Source organism: Trichoderma gamsii (genome assembly GCF_001481775.2).
Source record: "Trichoderma gamsii strain T6085 chromosome Unknown Scaffold_43.2, whole genome shotgun sequence".
Classification (NCBI taxonomy): domain Eukaryota; kingdom Fungi; phylum Ascomycota; class Sordariomycetes; order Hypocreales; family Hypocreaceae; genus Trichoderma; species Trichoderma gamsii.
The window spans coordinates 52,589-78,845 of NW_020171380.1; the positions used below are offsets into that span (position 1 = coordinate 52,589).

At 45.1% G+C, this 26,257-nt stretch overlaps 8 protein-coding genes across 8 annotated transcripts; 4 read left to right on the forward strand and 4 right to left on the reverse strand.

The window, feature by feature from the left end:
* Positions 1–1,854: 1,854 nt before the first annotated feature.
* Positions 1,855–4,522, forward strand: TGAM01_v209169 (alpha-glucosidase precursor; the record flags this gene model as incomplete). The annotated part of the gene is made up of 2 exons (XM_018809980.1): positions 1,855–2,062; positions 2,121–4,522. The coding sequence occupies 2 exons, from the start codon at positions 1,855–1,857 to the stop codon at positions 4,520–4,522; spliced, it is 2,610 nt and encodes an 869-aa protein (XP_018656803.1).
* A 1,499-nt stretch (positions 4,523–6,021) lies between these two features.
* Positions 6,022–7,455, forward strand: TGAM01_v209170 (glycosylhydrolase family 18-1; the record flags this gene model as incomplete). Its single annotated transcript, XM_024550504.1, has 5 exons — positions 6,022–6,124; positions 6,196–6,252; positions 6,306–6,319; positions 6,377–6,495; positions 6,555–7,455. 5 exons carry the CDS (start codon positions 6,022–6,024, stop codon positions 7,453–7,455), a joined length of 1,194 nt encoding a protein of 397 aa, XP_024404749.1.
* A 1,764-nt stretch (positions 7,456–9,219) lies between these two features.
* Positions 9,220–10,461, reverse strand: TGAM01_v209171 (aspartate aminotransferase; the record flags this gene model as incomplete). Its single annotated transcript, XM_018809982.1, has 2 exons — positions 9,220–10,374; positions 10,429–10,461. 2 exons carry the CDS (start codon positions 10,459–10,461, stop codon positions 9,220–9,222), a joined length of 1,188 nt encoding a protein of 395 aa, XP_018656805.1.
* A 2,566-nt stretch (positions 10,462–13,027) lies between these two features.
* Positions 13,028–13,660, reverse strand: TGAM01_v209172 (hypothetical protein; the record flags this gene model as incomplete). The annotated part of the gene is made up of 3 exons (XM_018809983.1): positions 13,028–13,065; positions 13,122–13,523; positions 13,564–13,660. The coding sequence occupies 3 exons, from the start codon at positions 13,658–13,660 to the stop codon at positions 13,028–13,030; spliced, it is 537 nt and encodes a 178-aa protein (XP_018656806.1).
* Positions 13,661–15,640: 1,980 nt separating this feature from the next.
* TGAM01_v209173 (hypothetical protein) lies at positions 15,641–16,588 on the forward strand (the record flags this gene model as incomplete). The annotated part of the gene is made up of 2 exons (XM_018809984.1): positions 15,641–15,944; positions 16,326–16,588. The coding sequence occupies 2 exons, from the start codon at positions 15,641–15,643 to the stop codon at positions 16,586–16,588; spliced, it is 567 nt and encodes a 188-aa protein (XP_018656807.1).
* Positions 16,589–17,576: 988 nt separating this feature from the next.
* Positions 17,577–18,337, reverse strand: TGAM01_v209174 (hypothetical protein; the record flags this gene model as incomplete). The annotated part of the gene is made up of 2 exons (XM_018809985.1): positions 17,577–18,109; positions 18,160–18,337. 2 exons carry the CDS (start codon positions 18,335–18,337, stop codon positions 17,577–17,579), a joined length of 711 nt encoding a protein of 236 aa, XP_018656808.1.
* Positions 18,338–19,021: 684 nt separating this feature from the next.
* TGAM01_v209175 (hypothetical protein) lies at positions 19,022–21,109 on the forward strand (the record flags this gene model as incomplete). The annotated part of the gene is made up of 5 exons (XM_018809986.1): positions 19,022–19,040; positions 19,377–19,973; positions 20,184–20,215; positions 20,555–21,024; positions 21,082–21,109. The coding sequence occupies 5 exons, from the start codon at positions 19,022–19,024 to the stop codon at positions 21,107–21,109; spliced, it is 1,146 nt and encodes a 381-aa protein (XP_018656809.1).
* Positions 21,110–21,606: 497 nt separating this feature from the next.
* TGAM01_v209176 (L-ascorbate oxidase) lies at positions 21,607–23,472 on the reverse strand (the record flags this gene model as incomplete). The annotated part of the gene is made up of 2 exons (XM_018809987.2): positions 21,607–23,163; positions 23,215–23,472. 2 exons carry the CDS (start codon positions 23,470–23,472, stop codon positions 21,607–21,609), a joined length of 1,815 nt encoding a protein of 604 aa, XP_018656810.2.
* Positions 23,473–26,257: the final 2,785 nt, after the last annotated feature.

Consider the following 26,257-nt stretch of genomic DNA (forward strand, 5'->3'; position numbering starts at 1 on the left):
AGCTCCTAGATAAGACGCGGCTGTAGGCCAAGAATTGAGAATGTGCACCACACAGCTTAAAGCTTATAGAAGCAGATGACGACAAGTATATCCTGTAAATGATCGACGGAAAAGAAACGAGCCTACAAATTATTTTGTATTCGAGGAAGTGTAATATCCTCCTCCTGTTCTTTCTGTACGCATACTCGCTGAGAAATCCAAGATGAGCTGTCTCGGACCGAGCCACAATATCCCCCAACAACCTCATACGGCATTTCGTGGTGCTGGGCTTCTTTAAGCGTTAGCACCTTAAAGAATCACATGACGATGAACTGGGTATGACCATATTATAAGCAGCGCTTTTCGAGATCAGCTCTGAAATGAACTTCTACTAGGCATTTAGAAGAGCAACGATAGTCAATACAACGGCACTATGAAAACGGCCCGAAACTAACTGTGGGTTGTTCGGCTATATTCCGCCGGTACAATCTGATTACGAGCGATAGTGATTGCAAATTGGCGTGCGCCCGCAACCCCTCAGCTAAGAACTATAGCCGTCTCCCGAGGAAGCTGCAAGCGACTATTTGGTGGCATTACAGGCGCAGAGTTAATGGTGATCCTGGGGAACGAGGCCGAGTACAACCTTGGTGGAGCCACATATAGAAATTACAACCTTAACTTGTGCTTAAAATGCCTCCGCGGGGGTCAAGTGGAGGAAGCAACGCAATTCACGCCAAGTTTAGAACGGGCCGGGCCTAGAGATGGGAATACGGAAAGCCCCTTTTCTCGCTTGAAGAACATGCTTATACAGACGTGTTTACCCAATAAAGCAGAACAAAGACGTAAAGAATAATACCTCCAGGGGGCAGAGATCGTTATAGTGGCCCATAGTGCGCCATACTATGGAAACCCTTTACGTGTTTCCAGCGCTGATCCCATATTACCGGCACAAAACTCCGCATTGGCACAAATATCCATATGTCGGTCTTGGCAGGAGCTTCCCTCGCGTCTTCGCAGGAGCGAAGCGCGCGAGAATAGTGCTACATACCTAGCTCTGACCGCTTCCGCTAATGCGTGACTCCTTGGTTCTCTCCAATACATCTGGAGCCAGAATCTTTGAGCTAAACCTCACGTTGTTGCCAATGGCCGGCATGCTCGGAGATGTGTCTTTGTCGCGATGAAAGACACTAAAACAAGAATAGAGAAGAATACAAGACAATATGCAGATGTGAAGATATAAAGTTGCCTGCTTACTTGGGACCTGTCTGATTTCTTGAATCACATTACCACGACCGCTCAAGAGATGATCACGAGCCTCTCTCACCAAGCAACTGCCTTTTTCACGTGAAATTAGGCATCATCACAACTAGTCTTCATATGACCCTCTTTCTTGGCAGGTCTGGAGAGCCCCAGGGTTGCATTCAAGTGCCGCGCACCTATCATGTACCGTGCTACCCCGCAACAGCCGACTGAGGTTGCACTTTGGTTGCCTGTGCCCCTGGCTGATCCCCCACGGGGAAACAATCCATGCTGCCTGGATCCCATGCAATTCCGATCAACGGGCCTTTTCTACATGTCATGCTGCATAAGTGTCAACTCCCACCCTACTTCATACGTCAGTATGTCTCTACTAGCGCACAACTCCTTTGCTAGAGAGTCGATATGGACGCCCAACGAACTCGCGTATGAGGTAGTTACCCAGAATGGGTATCGTCTCATTGTCGGAGGTTGTCCGTGAGCTATGGTCGACTTCTAACCTGCTCATGAGGAGGCAATGGAGTATGTCTTAGACGAAGAAGTGTATAAATATGGCGAGGGTGTCATGCGATAGGTTTTCGGACACGGCCTTACTCACCAGCAAGCAAGTTTCTCAGAATGAAAAAGGCGTGGGCATCCGTCATCATCGGGACGATCGCGTCCACAGTCCATGGTTCAACCATAGATGACTGTCTCGGATATTCTGCCTCCCATGTGAGGCGATCATCCAACGGGCTTGTGGCAGACCTCACGCTGATTGGCTCCCCTTGCAACGTCTATGGCAATGATATCAAGAATCTGAAGCTCCAGGTCGACTATCAGGGAGGTGAGCTGTCATGGCCGATATGACACAATCTGTGTCCCAGGTTCTAACTCTCATCTAGATAGTCGTTTGCACGTCAAGATCTATGATGCGAATCGCCAAGTATATCAGATTCCTGAATCGGTCTTGCCCTCGCCGCCTAATGATGAAGGCAATCCTAGTCAATCCGCCCTGAAATTCACCTACACTACTAGCCCATTTTCTTTCGCAGTCTCACGTTCAGACTCGGGAGATGTTCTATTCAACACCTCTGGATCGCAGCTCGTATTCGAGTCCCAGTACGTGAGGCTGCGAACTCAGCTGCCTCAGAACCCGAATCTCTACGGCCTGGGAGAACACACTGACACGTTCCGCCTCCAAACCAATGACTACATCAGGACATTTTGGAATGCTGAGTCTCCATTCGTCCCCAGAAAGTCTAACCTCTACGGAAGCCATCCCATCTATCTCGAGCATCGGGCTAGTGGTCATAGCCATGGTGTATTTCTAAGAAACTCTAATGGCATGAACATTGTTATCGACCAGACAGAATCAGGCGACCAATACCTAGAGTATAACACCATCGGCGGCGTACTTGACTTCTACTTCCTTGCTGGTCCCTCACCCACAGACGTGAGCAAGCAGTATGCCGAGGTTGTCGGACTGCCGGCCATGGTCCCTTACTGGAGCTTTGGGTTCATGCAGTGCAAGTACGGATATTGGGATGTCAACGAATTAGCCGAAGTCGTCGGCAATTACTCTAGTGCTGGCATCCCTCTCGACGTCTTATGGTCTGACATCGATTACATGGACCTCCGCCAGGACTTCACAACCGACTCGGATCGCTTCCCCATTCCCAAGATGCGCGAGCTTGTCCATACTCTCCATGACAGGGGACAGAAGTTTGTCATGATGGTCGATCCTGGCATTCACCGAAAGGGAGACTACGGGCCATTTGCTCGTGGTTCTGACAAGGACATCTTCCTCAAGGCGGCCGATGGCTCGTACTACCGCGGCGTGCAGTGGGCCGGCGAAGTCGTCTGGCCAGACTGGTTCAACCCCAACACTCAAGACTGGTGGACCGACGAGTTCCTACGCTTCTTTGACCCCGATACCGGTCTAGACATTGATGGAGTCTGGAACGATATGAACGAGATCTCCAATTTCTGTGGTGACATTAATTGCGACCCAGCTCAACAGGCTAAGGATACCAATACACCCCCGCCGCCATCCCATCAGCCCCGACCAAACACGGGCCGGCCGATACCGGGATTTCCCAGCGATTTTCAACCGACCTCATCTCGGATTCGGGCCCGACGAGATGCTGAAAGTCGAGGAACTATGAAGGGACTGCCAGGGCGCAACCTTTTCACTCCGCCATATCGTATCAACAATCACGTCGGCGACCTGAGTGCTAGTACTGTTTACACCAACATCACAAACTACGACGGCACTGTCCAATATGATACGCACAACCTGAATGGTTTTATGATGGCTGCGCACAGCCGGGTTAGCATGCTCGCTCGCCGCCCTGGGAAGCGCCCCTTTGTCCTCACACGATCGACTTTTGCTGGTGCCGGAAACAAGGTCGCCCATTGGTTTGGCGACAACTACTCCGCTTGGGATGACTATCGCTTCTCAATCTCTCAAATGCTCGCTTTTGCAGCCGTCCACCAGATGCCCATGGTTGGATCTGACGTCTGCGGCTTCAACGGCAATGCCCAGGAGAATATGTGTGCTCGGTGGGCGTTGCTCGGTGCCTTTCAACCATTCTATCGTAACCACGCGGATATTTCTGCACCTAATCAAGAGTTTTATCTCTGGGCATCTGTGACTGAGGCTGCTAAGAAGGCTATTGCTGCTCGTTACCGGTTGCTGGATTACATCTATACTGCCATGTATCGGTCTAGTACCACAGGTTCTCCGATCGTCAACCCCCTGTTCTTCACATACCCCAACGATGCCAACACTTTCGGTATCCAGACTCAGTACTTTTTCGGAGATTCCATTCTTGTGTCACCTGTCATTGAGGATGATGCCCAAAGCGTTACAATCTACCTTCCAAATGAAATATTTTACGATTTCTGGACATTCAAGCCAATTCACGGCAATGGACAACAAGTCACTCTAAACAACGTGGCCTACACGGACTTGCCAGTGTATATTCGCGGAGGCAGCATCATTCCTATGCGTAGTGATGGCGCTAACTCAACGACCGCCTTACGGCAGCATGACTTCAACATTGTTATCGCTCCTGGTCTTGACGGCAAAGCTTCTGGTTCTCTTGTTCTGGATGACGGAGAAAGCCTGGACGGACAGGCGTCAGATATTAGCTTCTCCTGGGATGGTAAGGAATTTAAGGCCAATGGACAGTTTTGGTATCAAACAGATGTTCAAATCCAGACTGTGATAATTTTAGGCGACGAGACCATCACTAAGAAAGGCCCCTGGGGACTCAACAAGGGATTCTCCTTCAAGTCTTGAAATATTCAAAGTTGAGCGCAAATGGAAGAGCGTCTTTAAGTAGGCAATTTTTCAATGTTACTGCGTCTTAGAATATAGTGCTTTAGCCTGCGAGTGTTGTTATCGTAATTGACATATGTTTAATACGCTCAAATGTAGCAGATAAAGCAATACCATAATCAAATAGCCGGATGGACTACTAGTGGATATGTCGGCACTGAGAAACTTACTACACATTCTCTTTGTGAGCCTCATCAGGTATCAAAGAAACGTAGCACAACTTGTCAGCATGAGATAGAGTCAGCAGGGCCCCTTCTACTTGAAGTTCACGAAGAGAACAGGATTGTACAAATAAAGCCGCATAGGAGAAACTTCGAAGTAGAGCAGTATCTTACTGCTAAGCGCCAAGCCTACCATCCCAATGACTACAAAAGGAATGTCAAAAGCCATCAATGCAGGTCCTTGATGACTAGTCAACTAGTCAGCTACTCTGTGCTCCTGATGCAAACTGCATCACTCAGTCTCAACTGGATCGTTGCATACGTTTGGGGCAGTTAGAATAAGCGCTCATCATGTTCACTATAACTAGAAGGCCATAATAAAACACCGCGAGAGCCTAGAGTTTTGTGTCCGGTGCTAATACGACGAATTAGGCAATTACAAAGGTATAGCGCAGGTACCACTGGACTTAATTGGTCAGTTGGCGAACCATTTGTTTCCTGGCTGCCTAGGGTTGCCATTATAGGCAGTTGGGAAACGCCTGGCGCCACGATAAGGCATAAGGGTCAGGGGACTCGCAGGCGCAAGACATTAACTATTAATTAATAGATTAACTGGAACGCGATATAGCCTAAACGTGACTTGAAGCTCCCACGTTACAATATCACAATCGGCCAGCAAATTGTAACCCAGCTAAACCATATGCCGCTCAAATCTATCGCTCCTAGACAGTACCTGACCAGGGATGCGGTCATATCTACAAGCATTAGGCCTTGTACCTTTATGTCTCACCAGTATACCACTCCGCAATTGACAGCTGCTATTGCAGCTGTAACTTGATGACACTCTTTTTTTTTTTTTTGGTTGTTGTTTGTGGCTGGGTCTCATTCCCTTCCTCTCTTTCCAGCCATCCTCTGGCCCGCATCACTTGACCAGATCAGTCACCTGGCATGCAATATGATACCGCATGAGTATGATCCTCTGTGGTATCAAACTCACACTTGATTCCTATTTACTGAGGACTTTTGAACTAGCTATTACCATCTTCTCCAGATACAACGTTGTGCTGATATCGTGGATCGTGGGATGCTGTTTCGAAACGTGGCACGCCCCGCCTATCCTTGTGAAGTAAAGCTCGGAGCGGTTGCAATTCCTCAATACTACCCTGCAATCTGAGTTTCTGGTTTTGAACTTCTATTCTATGAGTTGATTATATATAAATCTTGCCAAAGTAGCAATTTTTTCGTTTGGCATCGACAATTATCTGGTGCTCTACCAATACGTTGGTCAATCTTGTCAGCATGGTTCAATCATCAGTCTATCTAGGGGCCTTACTGGCTGCTTTGCCCTCGGCATATGCCGGTTTCAACGCTAGCTCCACGCAAAACATCGCCGTGTACTGGGGTGAGTTGAATCGACTTTTTTTTTTTTTTTTTTTTTGCAAATTGAGACTTCCAATTGACATATACGTGTAGGCCAAAACTCGGCAAACCAAGCAGACTCCCAGCAACGCTTATCCACCTACTGTGCCAGTAAGTTCAAGATCGGCTTGGACCAATTCGCGGTAGCTAACGAGTGTTTTTAGATGCTGAGATAGATGTGGGTATAGCCAAAAAAATGGAATATCGTTTAGCACCCCTAGCTGACCTCTCATAGATCATTCCGATTGGTTTCTTGAATGGCATTAGCCCGGTTATTACCAACTTCGCCAATGCAGGCAACAACTGTACGGCTTTTGCTGATAATAAGAATGCACTTAACTGCCCACAAATTGAGTAAGTTATCCTGGATTCATACAAATTCTGCCGGGGCTCGATGCTTATATATTCTTCAGGCAGGACATTATTACATGTCAACAAACATACGGCAAGACAATTCTCATTTCGCTGGGAGGTGGATCTTATACTCAGGGTGGCTTTTCCTCCACCGATGTTGCCACGTCTGCTGCCCAGACGGTCTGGAACATGTTTGGTCCCGTCAACCCAAACAGCAATGTAGACCGGCCATTTGGCTCCGCCGTAGTGGATGGCGTCGACTTCGACTTTGAGTCTGGTGTCAACAACTTGGAACCTTTTGCCGCTGAGTTGCGGAGTTTGATGGACGCTTCTGCATCTTCTGCAAACAGGAAGTTTTATCTGTCTGCTGCGCCGCAATGCGTCTATCCCGATTACGCCGACAACCCGGCCCTTAATGGTTCTGTTTTCTTCGACTTCATTATGATCCAGTATTACAATAACGGATGTGGAGTCAGCAGCTATGTTCCAGGAGCATCGACTCAGTGGAACTACAACTTTGACGTCTGGGACAACTGGGCACATACCGTCAGCAAGAACCCCAACGTCAGAATTCTGCTCGGTATTGCCGCCAACACTGGCGCTGCTAGCGGATACGTATCCGGAACGCAGCTCTCTGCGGTCATCTCATTCACAAAACAGTACTCAAGCTTTGCAGGTATCATGATGTGGGACATGTCCCAGCTGTACGAAAATTCCGGTTTCCTGGACCAAGTTGTCAGTGATCTCGGGGCCTCTGGTTCAACCCCTCCCCCCACTAGTTCGTCTGGTGGTTCCAAGCCTACCTCTACCAGCGGCTCTACCGGCCCGACTGGTGGTGGCGGCGGTGGTAGTGTACCACAATGGGGTCAGTGTGGAGGTCAAGGATACACTGGTCCTACCCAGTGCCAGTCACCTTACACGTGCGTTGCTAGCAGTACCTGGTGGTCATCTTGCCAGTAATACTGAGAGCAACACCAGAGGGCTCCGGCATAAACTCATGGAGATGTGCGATGAGCTATGTGCAAACAGAACGGTTGATTTGATGGGCCATCACTTTGGACGGTCGCTAGTATATATCTTGCACTTCTATTGTCTATACTTGAACACGTAAATAAAACAATACATATCTGGAACATGTTTTTAAGCATGCACCGATAAGGACTAAGGAAGTGACCCGCTAACCTTACAGGACCCTATATTGAGCCTATAGGCTACCCCACACAATTACGCTCTCTGTAGAGATGGCCTCTGAATATATGAGAACAAAACAGATGGAACTTCTGATAACATATTCCACATCTGGCTATTAAATATTATAAGAATCACAGTATTTTCCGCCCTTAATGACGAAGCTCTGATTAGATGTGTTATTTCATATCTAGAGAATTTAGCAATCACTTAGTATCCCCGTCCCATCTCACTTAGCGAATTACAACAATAACTTTAATGATAAAAGCCTAGCATTGACATTGACGTGTTCTAAAGATGAACTCCATTCTAGAGACTTATTAAAGCTAGGTACCTAGTTCACAAATGACTCTTCGGTTTCTCTTTATCCTTAGTAACTTAGATGGATATATCCCACAAACCTGATGGCATGTTGCCACTATTTCCCCGTTGTCATCTATAATCTTAATATTCTCTTCAAAGCGACTACCATATAGCCAGCGCATATGACTTTTGCTAAGTAGCCACTCTTTGCCGTCGATATTGGTGCAAAAGTCCAGCTTGAGAGAGATCGTTGGAGGTTGGTATTTCACGATACCTTCCAGTGCATTGTCTTCGTAGTTTAAAGGAAGAGGAGGAATTTGTAAGCAATTTTAATTAGTTACTGACAACGCAAACTGGGCTGCGCGTAGATTAAGATAGACTAGTCCATGAGTGTCGCGATAATGATAACAGAGGGCGAAAGTATCGACTGGTACGCCATCCTGTGGAAGATGGTTGGTTCTCACCAGATCTACTAGCAACGGCAAGTACTCCAGTCTGTACATTTTTCCATTGTCTAGTTTGTTCCACATGTATCGTATATTCCGGCCTCCATTTTGGAATGTGAGCATTAGCCATGGCACCTGTTAACGCCATGTCGAAATGCCAATACAGCAACGAGGGAAGCAAAGTCTCTTCTTATACTCTATTTATTACGCACATACGGCCAAGTGTATATCACGTCAGATGGCCTTACACTGACTGCTGATAGCGCATGTTATCGCGAAATAGACTTCAGCGAACTTTAAATTCCGATTTATGGAGCGATTCGCAGCTGGCTGAGCGACCGGCTGGTTTGCATTCTGGCTCTAGAAAACCTGAGAATAGTGCATCTTAATCCAACACAGCATACAACTTTGGCCCCGCCCAGCGTGACAATAAACGGAATGCTCAAGAGGATTTTAAAATTCTTTGCGAGATACTTGCTTTCTGTGTTGATTGCGAAGATCGTCTTATTCGCCCAAGCCCAAGCCAGTAAGGATAATGAGATGGCGGCTAGTCCGTTTTTTGTGTGTTGAAGAATCTCCTTCGCTATACTGTCGTTTTGTTACATCTTAAAGAGGCTATATATATTCTTGCATTGATAATGCATAATGCTACGTGGATGAAACAGGTAGCAATTGCAACTGCACTCAAGACGCCGAAATAATACGAGATTATAGTAGAGAAGTAGCCGTTACAGCATATTCCACGACACTCTATCGGGCAACCGTATTTCTAGAATTGCTTCAACTATTACGCGGTTTTGCGCCTTTCGCTCAAAAAAATACTAATTTCCGCAAGAGCTTTCTGCATTGTTTCTGGGGATACTGTGATGTGCATTCGAGTATATCCCTGCAAGTTCGCTGGTGTTTCCTCCCCAAAGGAAATACTGCCGGGAATGAGCAAAACCCCAAATTCCTTCAGGAGATCTTTGCAAAATTGGACGTCATCAACGGCATCCCCGTTCATAGTAAGAAATTTCACAAATGCTGTTCCGCCCGCAGTAGGTCGTGTCCAGGTACACATGTCACTATTTTGCTCGACAAAGGCTTCCAAAAGATTCAAGTTTTGTTGCGCGTAATCGAGATGTCTTTTCAGGATCGCTGGCCGACAACGAAGGCTCAAACACTCGGTTGCAATTGCTTCGTCGATATTGCTTGTGGCTTCAGAGATGTATCGCTTCGTGTTTGACATAAGGTCCATAAGATTCTTGTCACGGCAAGCAATCCATCCAATTCTCACGCCAGACATGCCCCATGCCTTGCTCATGGAGCTCGTCGTGATGACTTTGGTGAACTCATGCTCCAAGAATGATGGGATTGTTGTTTGACCGTGGTACAGTGGACGGAAGATTTCATCCACAACAACAATGATGCCGTGTTGCTGGGCCATTGCCAATATTTCGAGCTGAGCTTGAGTGTCAAGCACAGAGCCTGTGGGGTTATTCGGATTGTTTAGCATGATCATTTTGGTGGACGGTTTGATAAGAGCGCGAAGCTCGGACATATCGGCGCGCCATTCGTTGTTAGGATCCAATCTCCATGGAGAAACATCACACCCAATGCTCTTAGACAAGCTTGATAATTGCGTGTAGGTCGGATACGTGGATATCACATGGTCATTCGGCCTGATGAAGCTTTGAAAGACAATCATGTTGGCGCATGTTGTCCCCGGTGCCGTCAAGAAGCTGTCAGGCAGAACCTTTTCATTGTACAAGGCCGCCAGCTTGGTCCGCAGCTCCAGAGAACCTCTATTGGTGCCTAAGCCTAGAAAGTGTTCATCAAACTGGAGTGCAGCTTCAGTCTCGCTCGGATTGTCAGAGAGAGATACCAACTCGCGCAGTGTCAAGCTCGGAGCGGCACTGCCTGCGATATTGTACTTCGCATGCTCAGAATTCTGGAGGATCCACTAAAATTTTCCCATTTAGCTTATGAGACCTCATAAAGGAAACTTCTAACTCACATTAGCAGGTTGAAATTCAACAAGTGACGCCATCTCTAATTTAAAAGGAAAGAAAGTGTTGGCCGAGATGAAAGTTAAAAGAAGGAAATTAGAAGGAAAGGGTTTTATGCAAAGCGCACCTTTCAGACTTTGGTATTTTGGGGGATACTGTAGGATCATCATTAGACTCATCATGTGAGTCATTAATAATGAAAAACAAGCGCTAGAATATCCCGAGACTCACAGATCCTTCGTCTCTAAGCGCTAAAGGGCGCCATGGATACCATTAACCGTTAATGATTATAGCGGGGTTAATTACCGTAGCTAACCGACCATGCACCTATCCGATGACGTAGTAAGATGTCTGTCTTGAAGGGACGGTATTATTTTATACTCCAGAGATGTCAATTTCCTAGGCCAGGAGACTTTGAATGCTATCATAGACTATTGAATACTGTCTCCCCTATTTCTGGAGGGGAAAAGGCTCCTGAGACCCTATCGAAAGCCACTCGCGCTGAAAAGAAGAATCTGAATCTGTAATTGCATGTATGTTCTGTAGCGCAATACAACCGGATGTAACACGCCGCCGACCGCTGAAAAATACATGTGCGAGCTTCATAAGGATATTGATATTGATCTTAATTCACAAATCAACAAAGCATATTTAGCAGAATTAATAAACATGTTGACTTCTGCTTTCATGTCTTGCGAGAAGTTGAGTGAGTAGTTAGGTAAGAGCTATACAACTTCAGACTTTGAGTAAGAAGGATGACAAGAAACAAAAATAGGCGATACAGAGTAAAATGAAGTGATGCATGTTCTCTGACTATGTCTCTATGAACTTAAATAATACCCAGAGATTACTGCTGTTTCTAATATGGACAAGGCATCTTTCACGGTCCTTGCCTAAGCTTTGGAGGTAGTCCATTAGCGCTTTTCCTTCTCGAGCGCTTGTAATTGCAGAGAGTGGTTTGTAGAGGCGCCACATCAAGTCGCTAGATATTGGAATGTACATTCCAGTGAGGCTTGTGAAACGGGTGCGTTGGATGTCGTCCAGACACTGTGATACAAGTCTTTTGCCTGCACTCGATATATATCATTGTACCTGTGTCTTCAGTGTTCCGCACCGGTGGGCCCATTGTATATGGCATATAAGCTATTGAGAAGCGTGTCACACGTATTCGCCTTGGTACACGAGACAAAGCTATAGACCAATTGGCTACTGTAAGCTTTCAGACGCAACGCCATGTGTAGCAATGGAATCTGAAACGCTGCTTTTTCAAGTTCAACTTTAGCCTTAACGCCTCTTGTACCAGATAGTTGTCCCTACCGGCCTAGCCTTGTTATCAATGTATTTAAATGCCCTTGGTTTAGCCTTACCTATACTTCTCAGTTCTTTACTTTCCATAGATCTTAGGGCTAGGTGCCATTTTTATGTATCTAATTAAGAGTGAATATTGTTCAGTATTTTAGGTGAAGCTTTATGGGGTTTTCTACTGTATGGGGTGTCAATTGCTTCGGCATAACAGATCTTGTTGAAATCGAAATCATGTATACATTGAGCTCTTGAAACACTAGCTCCAGCCGTACAGTGACCTCTCAGATGTATGACCCTACCAACTCCAAATTTCTACGAAATCATGAATCAGGTCACATGCTGCATTGGCCTCTTGGAATTCAGCCACTGATATTCAGCTCGGCGGTACGGTTTGAGCTGATTATGCAATTCAGTCACCGAAACGCATTCTCAGTTTTCGATAGACACGGTGCAAGCCACAAGACCCATAACGCTGGAATGCCATAGGCTTCCCCACCAACTGTGAAAAATGCATGATACAGCGCCTACTATTCCAAGGCTTTTTATATACTACCTCACTTTTCCTGTCATGATAAATGTAATTATAGGGCGGTTGTTAACAAAGCAAGTATAGGGAAACTATTAACTTAATCTTTGTATTACATGGAAATAAATGAAAGATCAGTAAGGGTAAAATTATACTAGGTTTCCATGGTCAGCCTTCTTCCTTGGTTGGCTTTTCACATGTACACTATATAAGGCAGGAAAAGAAAGCGAAAGAGGATGGCATATACCTATAGTGCATTTTCTGGTAGGGGGAGATGGATGAAGAGGAATAGAGAGGAGCAGTTAATTGGTCGGTCGGTCTGGCGAAATAAGTAATATATGTATAAGGGCAGAAGAAGCGCAGAAATGGGGAAAGGAACGGATTTATTGTTGGATCAATGGTGCATGTACAAGATAAGACAGAGAAAGAAGGCGAGAGAAGAGGAAGGAAGTAAAAGGGAAATGAGAGGATCTGTCAGTTAGTCAGTCGTTTCTAAACGAAACGAGTGATGCCTGAACAAGAGAAGAAAGAGCGCAAAACAAAGAGTAACAGCTATTAACAAATTAGAAATACACAGATAAACTAAAAGGGGTAGGGTAGGGTGTATAATGAGCGGGTAATTGCGTTAATACAATTGGCCTACTAATATGTCTTTGAGATCTTGATTACCTGATGCTCTTGTCTTTTCAAGTTTTGGATTTCGGTTACTATTTTCCATTTATATTATACGTCACAAGTAAGCATTACACCTGACTTGGCTATTGCAAAATGGGAGTTCAAAGAAGGATAACCAGTATCTTGTTATAGCCCAGAACTGTAATTATACAGTTATGAAATGAACGTTACTAGGATAACTTTTCGAGCTCTTACAGTTCATATTTAGTATAGTTCCTCCATATTGTTCATGGTATTCCTTAGTTAGAGCGACACCTCCTACCATCGAAGTGCTTTCCTCGACTGCAACGGCAGTTCCTCCGTTGGTTGTCCCAAAATTGATCACCTCTGCAGCGACACTGATGGCCGTCATAATATTGATCACCCCTGCAGCGACACTGACGGCCGTTGTAATATTGATCACCCCTGCAGCGACACCGATTGCCGTCATAATATAAATCATCCCTGCAGCGACACCGATGGCCGTCATAATATCGATCGCCCCTACAGCGACAATGATTGCCGTCATAATATTGATCTTCTGGGCATTGGCAAAATCTGCCATTTGGGTGGTATTCCTGTCCCTCTTTCTTGCAGATGCATCTCTGAGAATATTGGCTATAGAACGCATCGTTGCCGCAGTTAGGCTTAGGGTCACGAGCATCGAGGTCGACTTCAACCTCGGGGCCAGGGACAGCGCTGCCAAGACCAACAGCGAGGAGTGTTAGAAAGAGGAAAGTAGTCTTGAAAAGCATTATAGGCAAAGAGTAAAGAGGGTTTGACTGGCAAGGATGAATGTAGAAGTCAAATTAATTATTGATGAGAAAGAGCATATAAGAAGTATTGTCTTCACTAGCATGCTTCTTTTAATCACGTCCTATATGGCGCGGTAAATGAAGAGGATTTATATAGACGAAGCCTGAGCATTAAGATTCACTAATAAGTGAGGAGAAATACTTCTTTTTACACTAATTAGAGCCACATATGCAAAGATTGTCAATAGGCTTAATTACATTCCAGACAAATAGACGTAAATGTAGTTAGCGCTATTTGGCTTTTGGAAGCATTTCTAATAACTCTTTATTAGCTAGATGAACTACAGATTCGCGTTAGGAAGGTAGTCTACAACACTTTTACATTCAGCTTCAACAAAGTCAAATGATAGTTGAACATAGCTCATAAATAAGTGCATTACAAACTTTTCAAGCCTCTTCATCTACGGTAGAAACATAGTCATTGTTATAGGACAATCGTTGTCTATTCAAGTGGATTTCAGGTAACTTGCAATGAAAGCGTCTGACAGTAACAACCCGGTGACATATATTTTAGTATAGATAATGCTTTCCAAGGGACAAAACGTGCGAGTGAGTGGAGTTACCGAGAGGGCCATCCCGATTTATGTTGGTGGAGTGGCCAGGCCAGACTTCGGCCGCTCAAACGGTCACGCAGCGAGTAATTCGGATGAGAGAAGATCTCTATATTTTCAATAGAGATGCTTTGCCAATAACAGTCTATCAATATTTGGTTGCCGGTCAAGGGCCGGTGAAGGACAATAGTTCCCGTCCAGAATGATAGGACATAGGTCGTCATCAGGGTCAAAAGAAACCTGCAAGGCTTAACCAGCAGCCTTAAGACATTACTTCCTTTTCTTGGCTTTTCTTGGCCTGTATATTGAGGCAAGCTTCCTGTGTCATCAGACTCGTCTGAGACAGTAGACAGCAGCCGTCGTAGATAATGTTTCCTAGTCATTATATCATGGATCTCCACTCAAACAATAAGATAATGTCATAGAGCAAGCAAATTTTCTCATGTCGTCGAAGTTTGTGTTTCAGCTATATATATTAGCGCGTAAGATTAGTGAAAATCTTTTTACTATTCATCAGGAGATGACGTCGACTCTATCATAAACCCTTCTTCTAACTAATAGACAAGCCACTTTTTCCAGCTCTAGCGCTTTTCCAACCTTATCGCTCAAGAGGCGATCGTGTGGATGAAAGTATCTTTTTAGGCTTCATGCAAGTGAAGCTAAACCAAAATGCACTTCCGTGAACGAGAAGAAGGAGAGAGCGACAATGGTCTCTAAGGTGATATATCAACGCGCTCTAGCATGACACGAAGAGCTTAGAGTTTGATTGCATTCCAATAGAAACTTAGAGTTATAGAAGACTATAAGCGAAGATATTGTCATTTTTAGTCAGAACAGGGTGTAGCTGGGAAATAGAGGAATTGCTGGAATGGCTATGACACCGATCGCATGTAAAACTTCATTACGTTGGCATTATTCTGATTGCATGGGAAAAGGCTGCCTCTGTGCAGAAGCGTAATAACAATGGAATGGTGGCGCTGCTTCTTGTAACCATATGATATCAAGCGTAGTAGAAAAATTCAATACCATCTTCTATTCAAAGTTTCATATACATTCTCAAGACAAGCCGAATATCGTCATGCAATGACGGCATCTATCCTCTGAATCACGTCAAATAGCCTCTACAACATCTACAATGAACAATTCCAAAAAGAACACAAAAAAGGAAATAGACGGCAAAGATGATTTGATAGTCTGGATATATATGGAGTTCAGGGAGGTGTCTCGCATATAAAAGGAAACCAATCCTGCTCCCGAAGTCAAAGTGTTTCAAAACATCATAAACTTGATTCTACATTATCAAGATTTATCTCACAATATAATCTCTATTAATTTTCAAGTCAAAACAGTACTCACAAGATTCGCTATTATGAAGCTCACCAGGGCCACTCTCCTTGTCGCAGCCGCGTCGGCTTTGGCCAGCCCCGTCGCTAAAGAAGGTCCCAGCGGCGCATCGAGGACTGATATAAACAAGCCGGCGTACGGAGACTATGGAGGCCACAGAGACTATGGAGACCACAGAGACTATGGAGACGACAAATACCATGGAGACGACAAATACCATGGAGACGACAAATACCATGGAGACGATAAATACCATGGAGACAACAAATACCATGGAGACAACAGAAACCATGGAGACAATAAATATCAAGGAGACAATAAACATCATGGTGACAATAAATATCATGAAGACAATAAAGTCCATGGAGGCAACAGAAACCATGGAGACAACAAATACCATGGAGACAACAAATACCATGGAGACAACAAATATCATGGAGACAATAACTATCATGACGGCAATAAATATCATGAAGACAATAAAGTCCATGGAGACAACAAATATCATGACAGCAATAAATATCATGGGGACAATAAATATCATGACGGCAATAAATATCATGGCAATGATAAATATCATGGGGACAATAAATATCATGACGGCAATAAATATCATGGCAATGATAAATATCATGGGGACAATAAATATCATGACGGCAACAAATATCATGGCAATGATAAATATCATGGCAATGATAAATATCATGAAGGCAATAAAGCCCGAGACAACAAGGACCACGGAGACAACAAGGACCACAACAAGGACCATGGAAAAAACAAGGACCACAACAAGGACCATGGAAACAACAACGACCACAACAGAGATCATGGAGACCACAACGACCACAACGACCACAACGACCACAACAAGGGCCACGGAGACAACAAAAACCACAATAAGGACCATGGAGACAACAAAGACCGCAACAGAGACCATCAACACGATGGCGAACACGGTCGGCACACGGACTAAGAAGAGTACAATCCGCCAAAGGGAAGATACGGGGACTATAAGAAATACCCGGAACCGAAGGGGGGCCACGGCGGTCATAGAAAGCCTCTGCAGGGAGAGTAAGATGGCAGATATGGGGCCATATAATAAGATAGCCCAGTCGACAACCGGCAAAGCTGTCAAAAACGGAAAAGCAATTTGGAATTTTATACTCAATTTGAGGGATAATCGTTCTTTTCAATAATGTATGCTTGCTATACTGGAGTGAGGCACTTCAACTATTACATTCATTTTTTCAATAGCTCAAGGCTTCTCCAACGCCTAAGTAACTATAAATCTTATAAGACTAGTACAATAGGCTTCAGCACCATGCACCACTCTTTTATACTAGATGAAATTATATATAAATAACATCGCTTATAATAACAGTAGTCTGTATTTTTTCCAACATGCATATGTTTAAATAGTTATCATACAAGGAATTAATTATAATATCCATGTCCAAGAAGTCCCCTTTCTTAGAGTCGCGAATAAAGCGCCTTGTTGGGTATGAGCAAAGATAGCAATAAAGTAATGCTATTTGATCTAATGGCCCGCCCTTGGGTTCACGAGTAGCCTGCCCATGAACCGGTTTTCGAGAGAATCTTCAGGCTTCACCTTGCTGAAGCTAAAGTCTCCATCTGCTGGAAAGATCGTAGGCATTAGCGTAGCGTTTGATATATGAGATAGCGCGCCCGTGGACGTCCTCAGATGCTACCACCACCACATCGCGTGCAGAAAACCCGGTCATAACAGCGGATGGAATGATTTGCTAACAGTACAAAGTTTCGATTTCAGCCAAGTAACTGTAGGTATTGGTCTTATTACTTGATTCTCAGTTTAAGCATACTACAATCTGATATAGAAGGCTACTAGACTGATTCTGCATTGCGCGTGTTGCAGAAAATTATAATGCTATTTTTATAAGACTTTGTAAGTATTGTAATATATAAACTGACAGCCTAGTGGCTCATTCAAGCTGTTCCAGCGTTGTGTATAAATCGGGTCCTTGAGGCATCCAACCGAGAGATTTAGAGTTGTTACATTCTATGAGCATGTTACCAGCAATGTATCTTGCTGTAAATCCTGCGTCATTATAGGCCACGGACTTGGTCTCGGAAGAAGGGATTTTTCCACGTCGGGCTTGGAGCTTAGCCAGCGCAGCAGCAACCTTTTTGCTCGGCTCCTCTCTATAGATACCATTATACCAATAACGATAAACGTCTTCTGGTTTATAATTGTCTGCAGTGTCGAGTATCTTCTGATACACAAGCATCATGAGCGAGACAATGTCATCGACATGGACGACTCCAAATACCGAAGTGCCACTGCCGACATAGACACCAAAGCCTAGTGATTCGATGTTTTGTGTCATGTAGTCTACCCACCGCCCTGGGGCAAATGCTGACGCTGATCCAACAGATTTGCCAACGTGACGTTCACTGTGACCATAAGTGCCACCAGGGCAAACGAAATAAACTTTCGCCTCGCCTTTCTCAGCAGCTGCAAAAAGTAGTTCGTCACATTTGGCAGATTTTCTGCAGTGATGTTACGAACATCATCCGGGTTCGCATCATCAAAGCGGTGCTCTGTTGGTATGTAATCTCCAGATTCGCTGTTGTCGACAAAGTTGCCTGCGCCACTGAGATGATACACAACTGACGTCGTGCCCGTCTGAGACTTTCGTGTACGTACTCCTCGGAGGATGGCATCCGTTACTGAAGGATCCATTGAACTTGCAAAGTTGAAAATCAGGGAATGAGACGACGCCAGATTCTCAATCTCATCTAATTGGTCAAAGGTTCCATGGGCGACAGTTGTGTGCCCAGGTCGTGCAAAATTCCATCTAATTCAACACTGCGGAGGTAGAACGTGATCGGAATCTGGGGATATTTCTCGCGGAAAGATGCAATAAAGGCTCCTGCACTAGATTAGAAGAATTATCTATAGCTGGTGGTCAAACTCACCTCCAATCTGCCCAGATACTCCAAGATACAGTATAGAAGCCATTGTAACGACAACCTGGTTCGCACACAGAAGATAGGTAAAGTCTCAAGTAGTCCTTGGTCGTCGTTAATCCCTTTCCAGCTGGCAAGTGAAAAGCCTATTGAATGGAGTGAACCTTCCAGTGTCGGCCTTCAGCTCTTTTATAGTAAATCTCAAATGTACACCAGTCAGAACTTTTGGAAAAGATGTTTAGCTTGTTGTATCGTTAACCATGATTGGCTCCACGCTCAGCAGAGATATCAGGAGCCGCTCTCTTTCTAATAGGCGCTATGTACAAAAGTTTATTAGTACTTTGTCGGTGCGGCTATAGCAGAGGCTTCTTAGGAGATGACAAATTGGTCGAGTATTTTGTTCCTTCGGCTTGAGAGAGACTTTATAGCTCCGAATCACAAAGAACAATGAAGAAACATGATGAGAATTTATCGAAGTGAGTTGCACTACGATGATGGAGGTCTAGATGAACACTTTGCTTACCTCACAAGATTGGCCACCATCGTTTGTGAAAAAATACCTAGATGACATTGAGCAGTTCAGATCTCGGTTAGAAATGTCGCGCACTCCGCCGACATGCAGCTAGCAGACACCTACTACCACTTCAAGGCTCGCCTTGGACGCTGAGATCTAAGATTTCTGCTTCCACTCAAGGGCAGTCTATGCAGAGCAACAGCTGGATTAGGAAATGTTAAGGGTATGCTAATTGATAAGCCGCACTAACCGTTGTATCACACAGTGCTAAGCCATATTTGCTGAGGCACAGTCCCAGGAACTTACGCCGAATGGGCCGATAATGTAGCCCAAGTTGTCAAAGCACTCGGCATCTCACAGATTGACTTGTTTGGCTTCTCTATGGGAGGTTTTGCAGCTCAGATGGCAGCTCTTAACTACCCAACTCTTGTTCGCAAGCTTATCCTTGCGGGAACCGGTCCTAGTGCCGGCGAAGGTATCGAAGGCGGTGATTCGGCCGCATTTGGGCGTCTAGCTGCAGCTTCTAATGATGAAGAAGAACACGGGGGCTTTTTGGAAGCCTTTTACTCTCTGACGCCAACAAAGCAGACTCTGGGCGACAAATGGTGGAAGCGTATGACGACTGCTCGCTCAAACAGGTCTGACTACGTGGGACCTGAGGGCACAAAGGCGCAAATTGACGCAGTTCTTCGCTGGTCAAACCGTGAACATGCGTCAGAAGGCTCATATGACTGCCTGCATGAGATCAAGATCCCCGTTCTTGTCGCAAATGGCGATAATGACATTCTCATCCCAACTGTCAACAGCTGGGTCATGTTCAAGAGGTTGACCAACGCCGATGCTCATCTGCACTTATACCCGGATGTGGGACATGGGTTCCTGAACGAGTACGCGGGTCAGTTCTCGAGCCTAGTTACCCAGTTCCTAGATGACCGGGCGTAAGGCGGAGTTCTTGAATAAAGAGGCCGTGTAATTGTTATGAAGCATAGAGTCTTCGCTTATAGATAGAAATGATAGAGATTACTTTGTTTTTTAATGGAGAACGTGTAACTAGCTCTTGTCATAAATTTAGTGATTCAAACCGATTAACTGACTATTTTAAAAGCCATGTTGGAATACTTTCCTACAAACACCGAGGTATATCATTAGACTAGCTATCTAGTGATATCAGATGACTAACAAGGGTGCGTGTAAAACCAGCCCAAAATCTCTTCCTTTGTTTCAAAGGCTCACGTCTTATGAAGAGTATTATTACCCAGTTAAAACAGCGGTTACAGCAGTGTGTTATTGTTGTGAGCCTCTGGTGTCGAGCACAACGCTAGCCTGGCGGGTTTTTGCGCTAGATCACCTATAACTTTCGGGCAATGCGTTGCGTGGAAGCAAAACGATAGAAGCCTCCTGCAGCGGTTAGCGGTTTATGCGTGTCATTTACCGCAATAGGAACTGTGATTGGCACTAATGCATTCATAACTACAGTACCAGCAGATTCTCACTTCCGATTACGATATCGGTTGCGAGCGCCGAATATTCGATATAGATTGGTACCCAAGTCTAGCTGATCCTCGCCTCGAGCTCACTACTCTGGGGCTCAAAAGCAATAGCGACAACGCTGCAATCCTTGCGCCGTGTCGGAAGACACACCCATCGGAAGCCGATAAAGATGAAAGAGAAATACCTCGTGACGTTATTGTCCTTGCCAACGGCTTCGAAGTGAGCAGGTGGTTCCACCCACTAACGGTTGTCGGTGTAAACGGACAAAATTTGGACTCTGTATTTGACAGCAGAGGGGGGCCTCAAATGTACAAAGGGAGTGCTTTGAATGGGTTTCCAACCTGTTTTGCCTTGTTTGATCCTAATTCTTTTAGCGGACTCTCAAGTGTCATCTTCGGTCTGGAGAATCAGATTACCATGCTATTCAGCGAATCCGTCCACTATTGCAATTTGAGGTTCCAAGATAAGTTTAGAGAAAGAAGTGGCACTATCATACAACTACGAAATACAAGGCGCCTTGAAAAATATGGTTTGGAATAGTCGCGGGTATTTGAATTGGTACCTCTCCAGCGATGGCCACAGTTCAGTGAATTATCCTTGAGTTGATACCAAGAAAGGATTCTAATGGACTAACAGCTGACATACATTTGGTAGATATAGCATGTTGTTGTGGCAAACTTGGACGTGCCTCTATCCAACATGGACAGATTGACATATTACACGGACTTCACGGGGTCACAGGAAATAATTGTCCGAAGATGCCAGCGGCTTGCTATAGTAATGTAGCATGACTGTACGTCTTTGCAAGCTTGAAGAGTAATAAGAAATAGACGATGATTTAGTTAGAAAGCCAATCAGTTAGGAAGTCAATAACAAATCAGCAGCCCAGTCTCGTTATCGTATACCGTTGAATATGTTAGAATCTGGGATTGCTCATGTGATAATAGGCTCCTACTATTTCCAGAAGCGTCTGTTAATCGAGTCTAGTTGAATAAATTCTAAATCTATGATATTCACTTCTGGATATGATAGAACAACTAATCTAATTCATTGAAATGTATAACTTCCGGCGCATATGTGACATTGCCGTTTACATTTCCACCGTATGTTAGATAGCCTTCTACATCAAGCTCACCCAACTTCATGATATCCGTTGCGTTGCCATGCACCCAAACTGTCTGCATGCCTTGGATCATATGATGGATGAGGTGACAGTGGACCATCCATACACCAGGCTGATCCACGCGAAGCCTCCACGCTCTCCATCCCTGCTTCTGATTAGGAGCCGTCGTTGTAGTGTATCGATAGAGCATGGTCGTATCCCGACGGACGGGCGTCGTCCCCGCTAGCTGCTTCTCCATGGTATCAGCATCCCATGCTCCATCTCCGCCGCCGATATCCCAGTAATGAGAGCCATGAGCATGCCAGGGATGAGTATCTAGTGACCCGCCGATATTGGGGTTCACAGACTCAGCTGCACCGTACTGCTGGAAAACGATCTCAATGACTTCTCCTAAGAGAGCAGGATAGGTTTTGGTGTGAGGGTCCAGCCCATTGTTGGCTAAGGCAGCGTCGTAATTTGGCAAATATCGAGTCTGGTTTTCGTAAAGAGCGACTAAGTATGGCTCTGATGGGGTTGTATGAGGCACAGGATCAGATCCATCTTCAGTCCAAGTGTTGTTATTGAGGGACCAGAGAAAATAGCCATTTGCAAATTGTTGAATATTGATCATGACGCGCCGAGTGACTTCGGATGATGATGGAAAGTCGTGATTAACTTGAAGTGGCTGTAATTGGTAGTCGAGGTAGCCATTGATTGTCGGTGGAAGCTTGATGGGAGAAGTGCTGGGATTCTTATGCGTTGGAAGCCTATCTACACCCAGAAGCCCACATCGATTGGTATACCGAAGGATGGCGTAATTTGTTACCACGGCGGTTCTATCTCGACTTTCCAATTGGACGTAATAGTCGAGCTTGCCCAGCTTCTTAAGCTCGTTACATGACTTGGTTTTGAGGAGTACGTCATATCTCTGCCCTGAGCCCATTTGCAGGACGCTCACATTCTGAGGCTTGGTATAACTTCCATCGGCGGCAATAACATCAAGCTCAGTATGATCTTGGAACCCAAATTGAGCAAGTGACAATGCGGTTGCTGCGACAAATCGAAATCGATAGGTCTTCCCTGGATCAATCTCAATAACGCTAAGAGTTGCAGAAGACGGATCAACGATGCCATAATTGCTTATGCCTTTCCCATTGATCAACCATCCGTTGGGCTCCCCAGTCCAGACGAGAGGATTAGACTCCAACCCTTTAACAACCTGTTTATCTGTTTGGTTCCAAAATTCTTGAAGGAAAACGATTCTCTCGCCGTCTGTCTTGTAGGGCGGTGACTGAGGGTCCTGTACGATAATGGCTCCCGTCGCAGTGCTTGGTTGAAAACCGACGTGTGAATGGTAAAAATAGGTACCGGCTGATCCATTTGGAGCTTTGAGTTCATAGTCAAAGAAGTGTAGAGGCGGGATGGGCCACTGGCTAGCAAGCGGCGTTCCATCAGAGAATGGGTAAGTTGCTTGAGAGAGTCCATGCCAGTGCTGATATCAATTAGAATTAGTCAAAATTAGTATGATAGAAACGTTGCTCACGATGGTAAGATTTTCGTCTTTCATATCATTGTAAACTCGGATCCAAAAAACTTTGTCCTCAGGGAGATGGAGTGTTGGACCTGGGACAGATCCATTCACGAGGGTTGAGTATCGTTCCAGGCCTCCGATTCCTATGTTTCCTTGAGTGACAGTGAGCACTGCATCTGGTACAAAAGAATCATCGTGGGTATGCGTCTGTAGCGACACTGCGCACGCAGCGAACGAAATCAAAGAGAGTCCTTTCGGTATCCAAGCCATGGCTTAGTGTAAACAACAAGATATAATGCTTCAAGGCTAAAGATTCTTTTCATTCTGGATTCTCCTCTATCGTTATATACCAGAAAATGGACCCCATCAGCTTCATTCATTGCGCCTATTGTAAGCTGGACACATTCATGGCATGAAGGATCGCGATCAGCCTTCTCAAAATGCCGAACCGAGAAGCCCGATAGTTACTATTCTTCCTGATTGCCCGACTATTGGTTCACGTTTCGCTTGATCGACCAAGAAAGCTACAAGTCACAAAACATTTACCGCGAATCCTTTGACGCTTAATTAGTCAATCTCCTAAACTGCGACGGGGTTACTGGTCATATCAGCGCTACGTAAATCCGAGACTCGGTAAATTACATGGCTCTCCACAGCACGTTATCAAGCAACTGCTATTGCACCTAAAATATACGATCTTCAAATGGATCCTGAGAATACGTGTATTGGCATTTGAGTACTAGAACTATAAAAGTAAGTTTATGTAAGATTGACTTTTGCTAACCCATGTGGCGGGCTTCTCTAATATCGGGCTTTTGCTATACACAGCCCAACCTATATTTAGAACGGATTTAAAGCCTGCGAAACTGACATGATCTACCTTTTGAAATGCTCAAGCAAGAAACGGTAAGCGTACTACTTCTCCTACACACTGAAGTGTTTGAGATGTGCTCTGTCATACTGAAGCTTTCTGTGCTTGTTTGTAGCGTTTGAGCTGTTATACTATTCAGATGCGCAGATACGCCAACTGTCTCGGTAAATTCCTCGCAGTGTGGCCCTCCGGAACCTTACGCGAATAGAGCGGTGGTGGCTCTTTTAATCCGGATGCCCTTGAGGATCGCTATTTTTTTAAGACTCTCTTCTATACATCAAGAACGTCGAGATCAGCTCTAGGACTGCCAACGCACTCCAAAGGATTGACTCCAAACGATTGTACAGTTGCCGCAAGACTGCAGTGTCTGTCCTACCTGATTGCCTCCACTTTGACGTAATCGGCCGCTCCACTAAGTCTCCTAGCCTCATGGACCGACTAAGCTGTTGCCCAAGATTCCTCCAGGAACAGCCACAAGAAGCTAAGTTTTTGAAGCAATGACTTAGATTGCCTGCGAGCTACCGCGATAGTACGATTGACCGCTCTGCAGCTAATTCGTCCGTGCTGTCACTACATCACGGACATCGCTGACATCACTGACATTGGGTGATGCATACACTTGCCTTCTCAGTGGCGGACTCAAATAATTCTAGACTTATAGAACAGATCGAACCCCATGATGTTATTGGGTTTCTTCGGATCTTCGGCGACCGAGGTCTTTGACATTGTATTCAACCAGGAGAGGGATCAAACGTGCTACCCTAAGTATGGGACCAAAATCTCTTTGAACCGGCACCTCTGTGGGAGTGTTCGCTCGCGGCCCTACACCTGTCTTCAACATACTATCAGAATCTCAAAGATTACCCACTCCGTGAGGAACAAACTTTTTAATCAATGCCTTGTAAGCAATGACTATATATTAGCCACTGAGATTCATTATTCGTCGTAATGAGCGTTCAAAGAAACAAACAGTAGTGTAAATTGAGTAACTACTGGAAACGGTATAGAAAGGCTTGTTGTTGTATAGCAAAATGTCGCAAGTGCAGAATTCGTTTGCAAGTTATTTGAACTATTTACTTCAAAAGTTTTCTGTGAAGTATAGAGGCATTATATCATTGATCCAAAGAAATCGGAACTACTAGCAGTGCTAAATGCTCCAAGTAGTCTAAAAAGGATTCAAAGTTACTTATGAACGTAAGCAGGTTGTGGAGCAAACATCTTATAGTGTAATGCTCAGCAACAATTCTAGCAGGACAAAACATCGCTCCTGAAGCACCGGTGTAATCTCTCGACCTGCACTTGTTGATGGAATCACGTGTGAGGTCAGCGATATCTGAGCCACCGATATAGGCAGCAACCAAAGAGAAGTGGTTACCGATCTCGAAGCAACATGTCCCAAACCAGGCGATAGTTCGCGAACCGGAAATAAAATAAAGATCCCATTCTTCGTCTCTTGACATAAGGACGTTATGCATATAAAAGCAATTGAGACTTAGCGGAGAACCACCGCTGGTACTGTATTTGAAGCTGCAGTCACCGCAGAAGCTTTGCGGGGTCTACCAGCAAGAATGCTTGCCTTCGAGTTCTTAAAAGACGTGCGTGAACATCTTGTGTTCTTTGGACCATATCTGGAGAGAGCCACATCGAAATCGGCCGATTCAAGAAGATCGATATCAAAGTCGAGACCAACAGACGCGGTGGCTTTATTGCTGATTTCTGGAGCGACCGTTGCGGTTATAGAGGCAACAAGCGGTAGCATGGTATTTGACCTATTGCTCACCAAACGCAGGGCCAGGAATAGCATGGCATACAAGTGTTAATGAAATTTTGGCCGATAGCTGACGATAAAGGACGGCAAGCAAGTACATCATCGAGGCATCGTTCTTGACGGATTTCTATAGAAGCGCATCAGCCGAACGCAGCAATCACACCAACCAATTGCAGACCCAAGGCAGAAACTCCTTGAAGACTGACAGTATCATCTGTTCATGGCATGTATCGTTGGAAATCAAACGCAAGCACCCCTGTATCTGCTGACTCAATTATACAAGATCTAGACTTACCGTTGTAGATGGTCCATAGAGTCATCACCACATTATGTGACGAAGATACAGTGGAACGTTTCACTCGTAGATACTCGTAGATACGCGCGTCATGCCACACTGTGAGACCGGCACTGTCCTA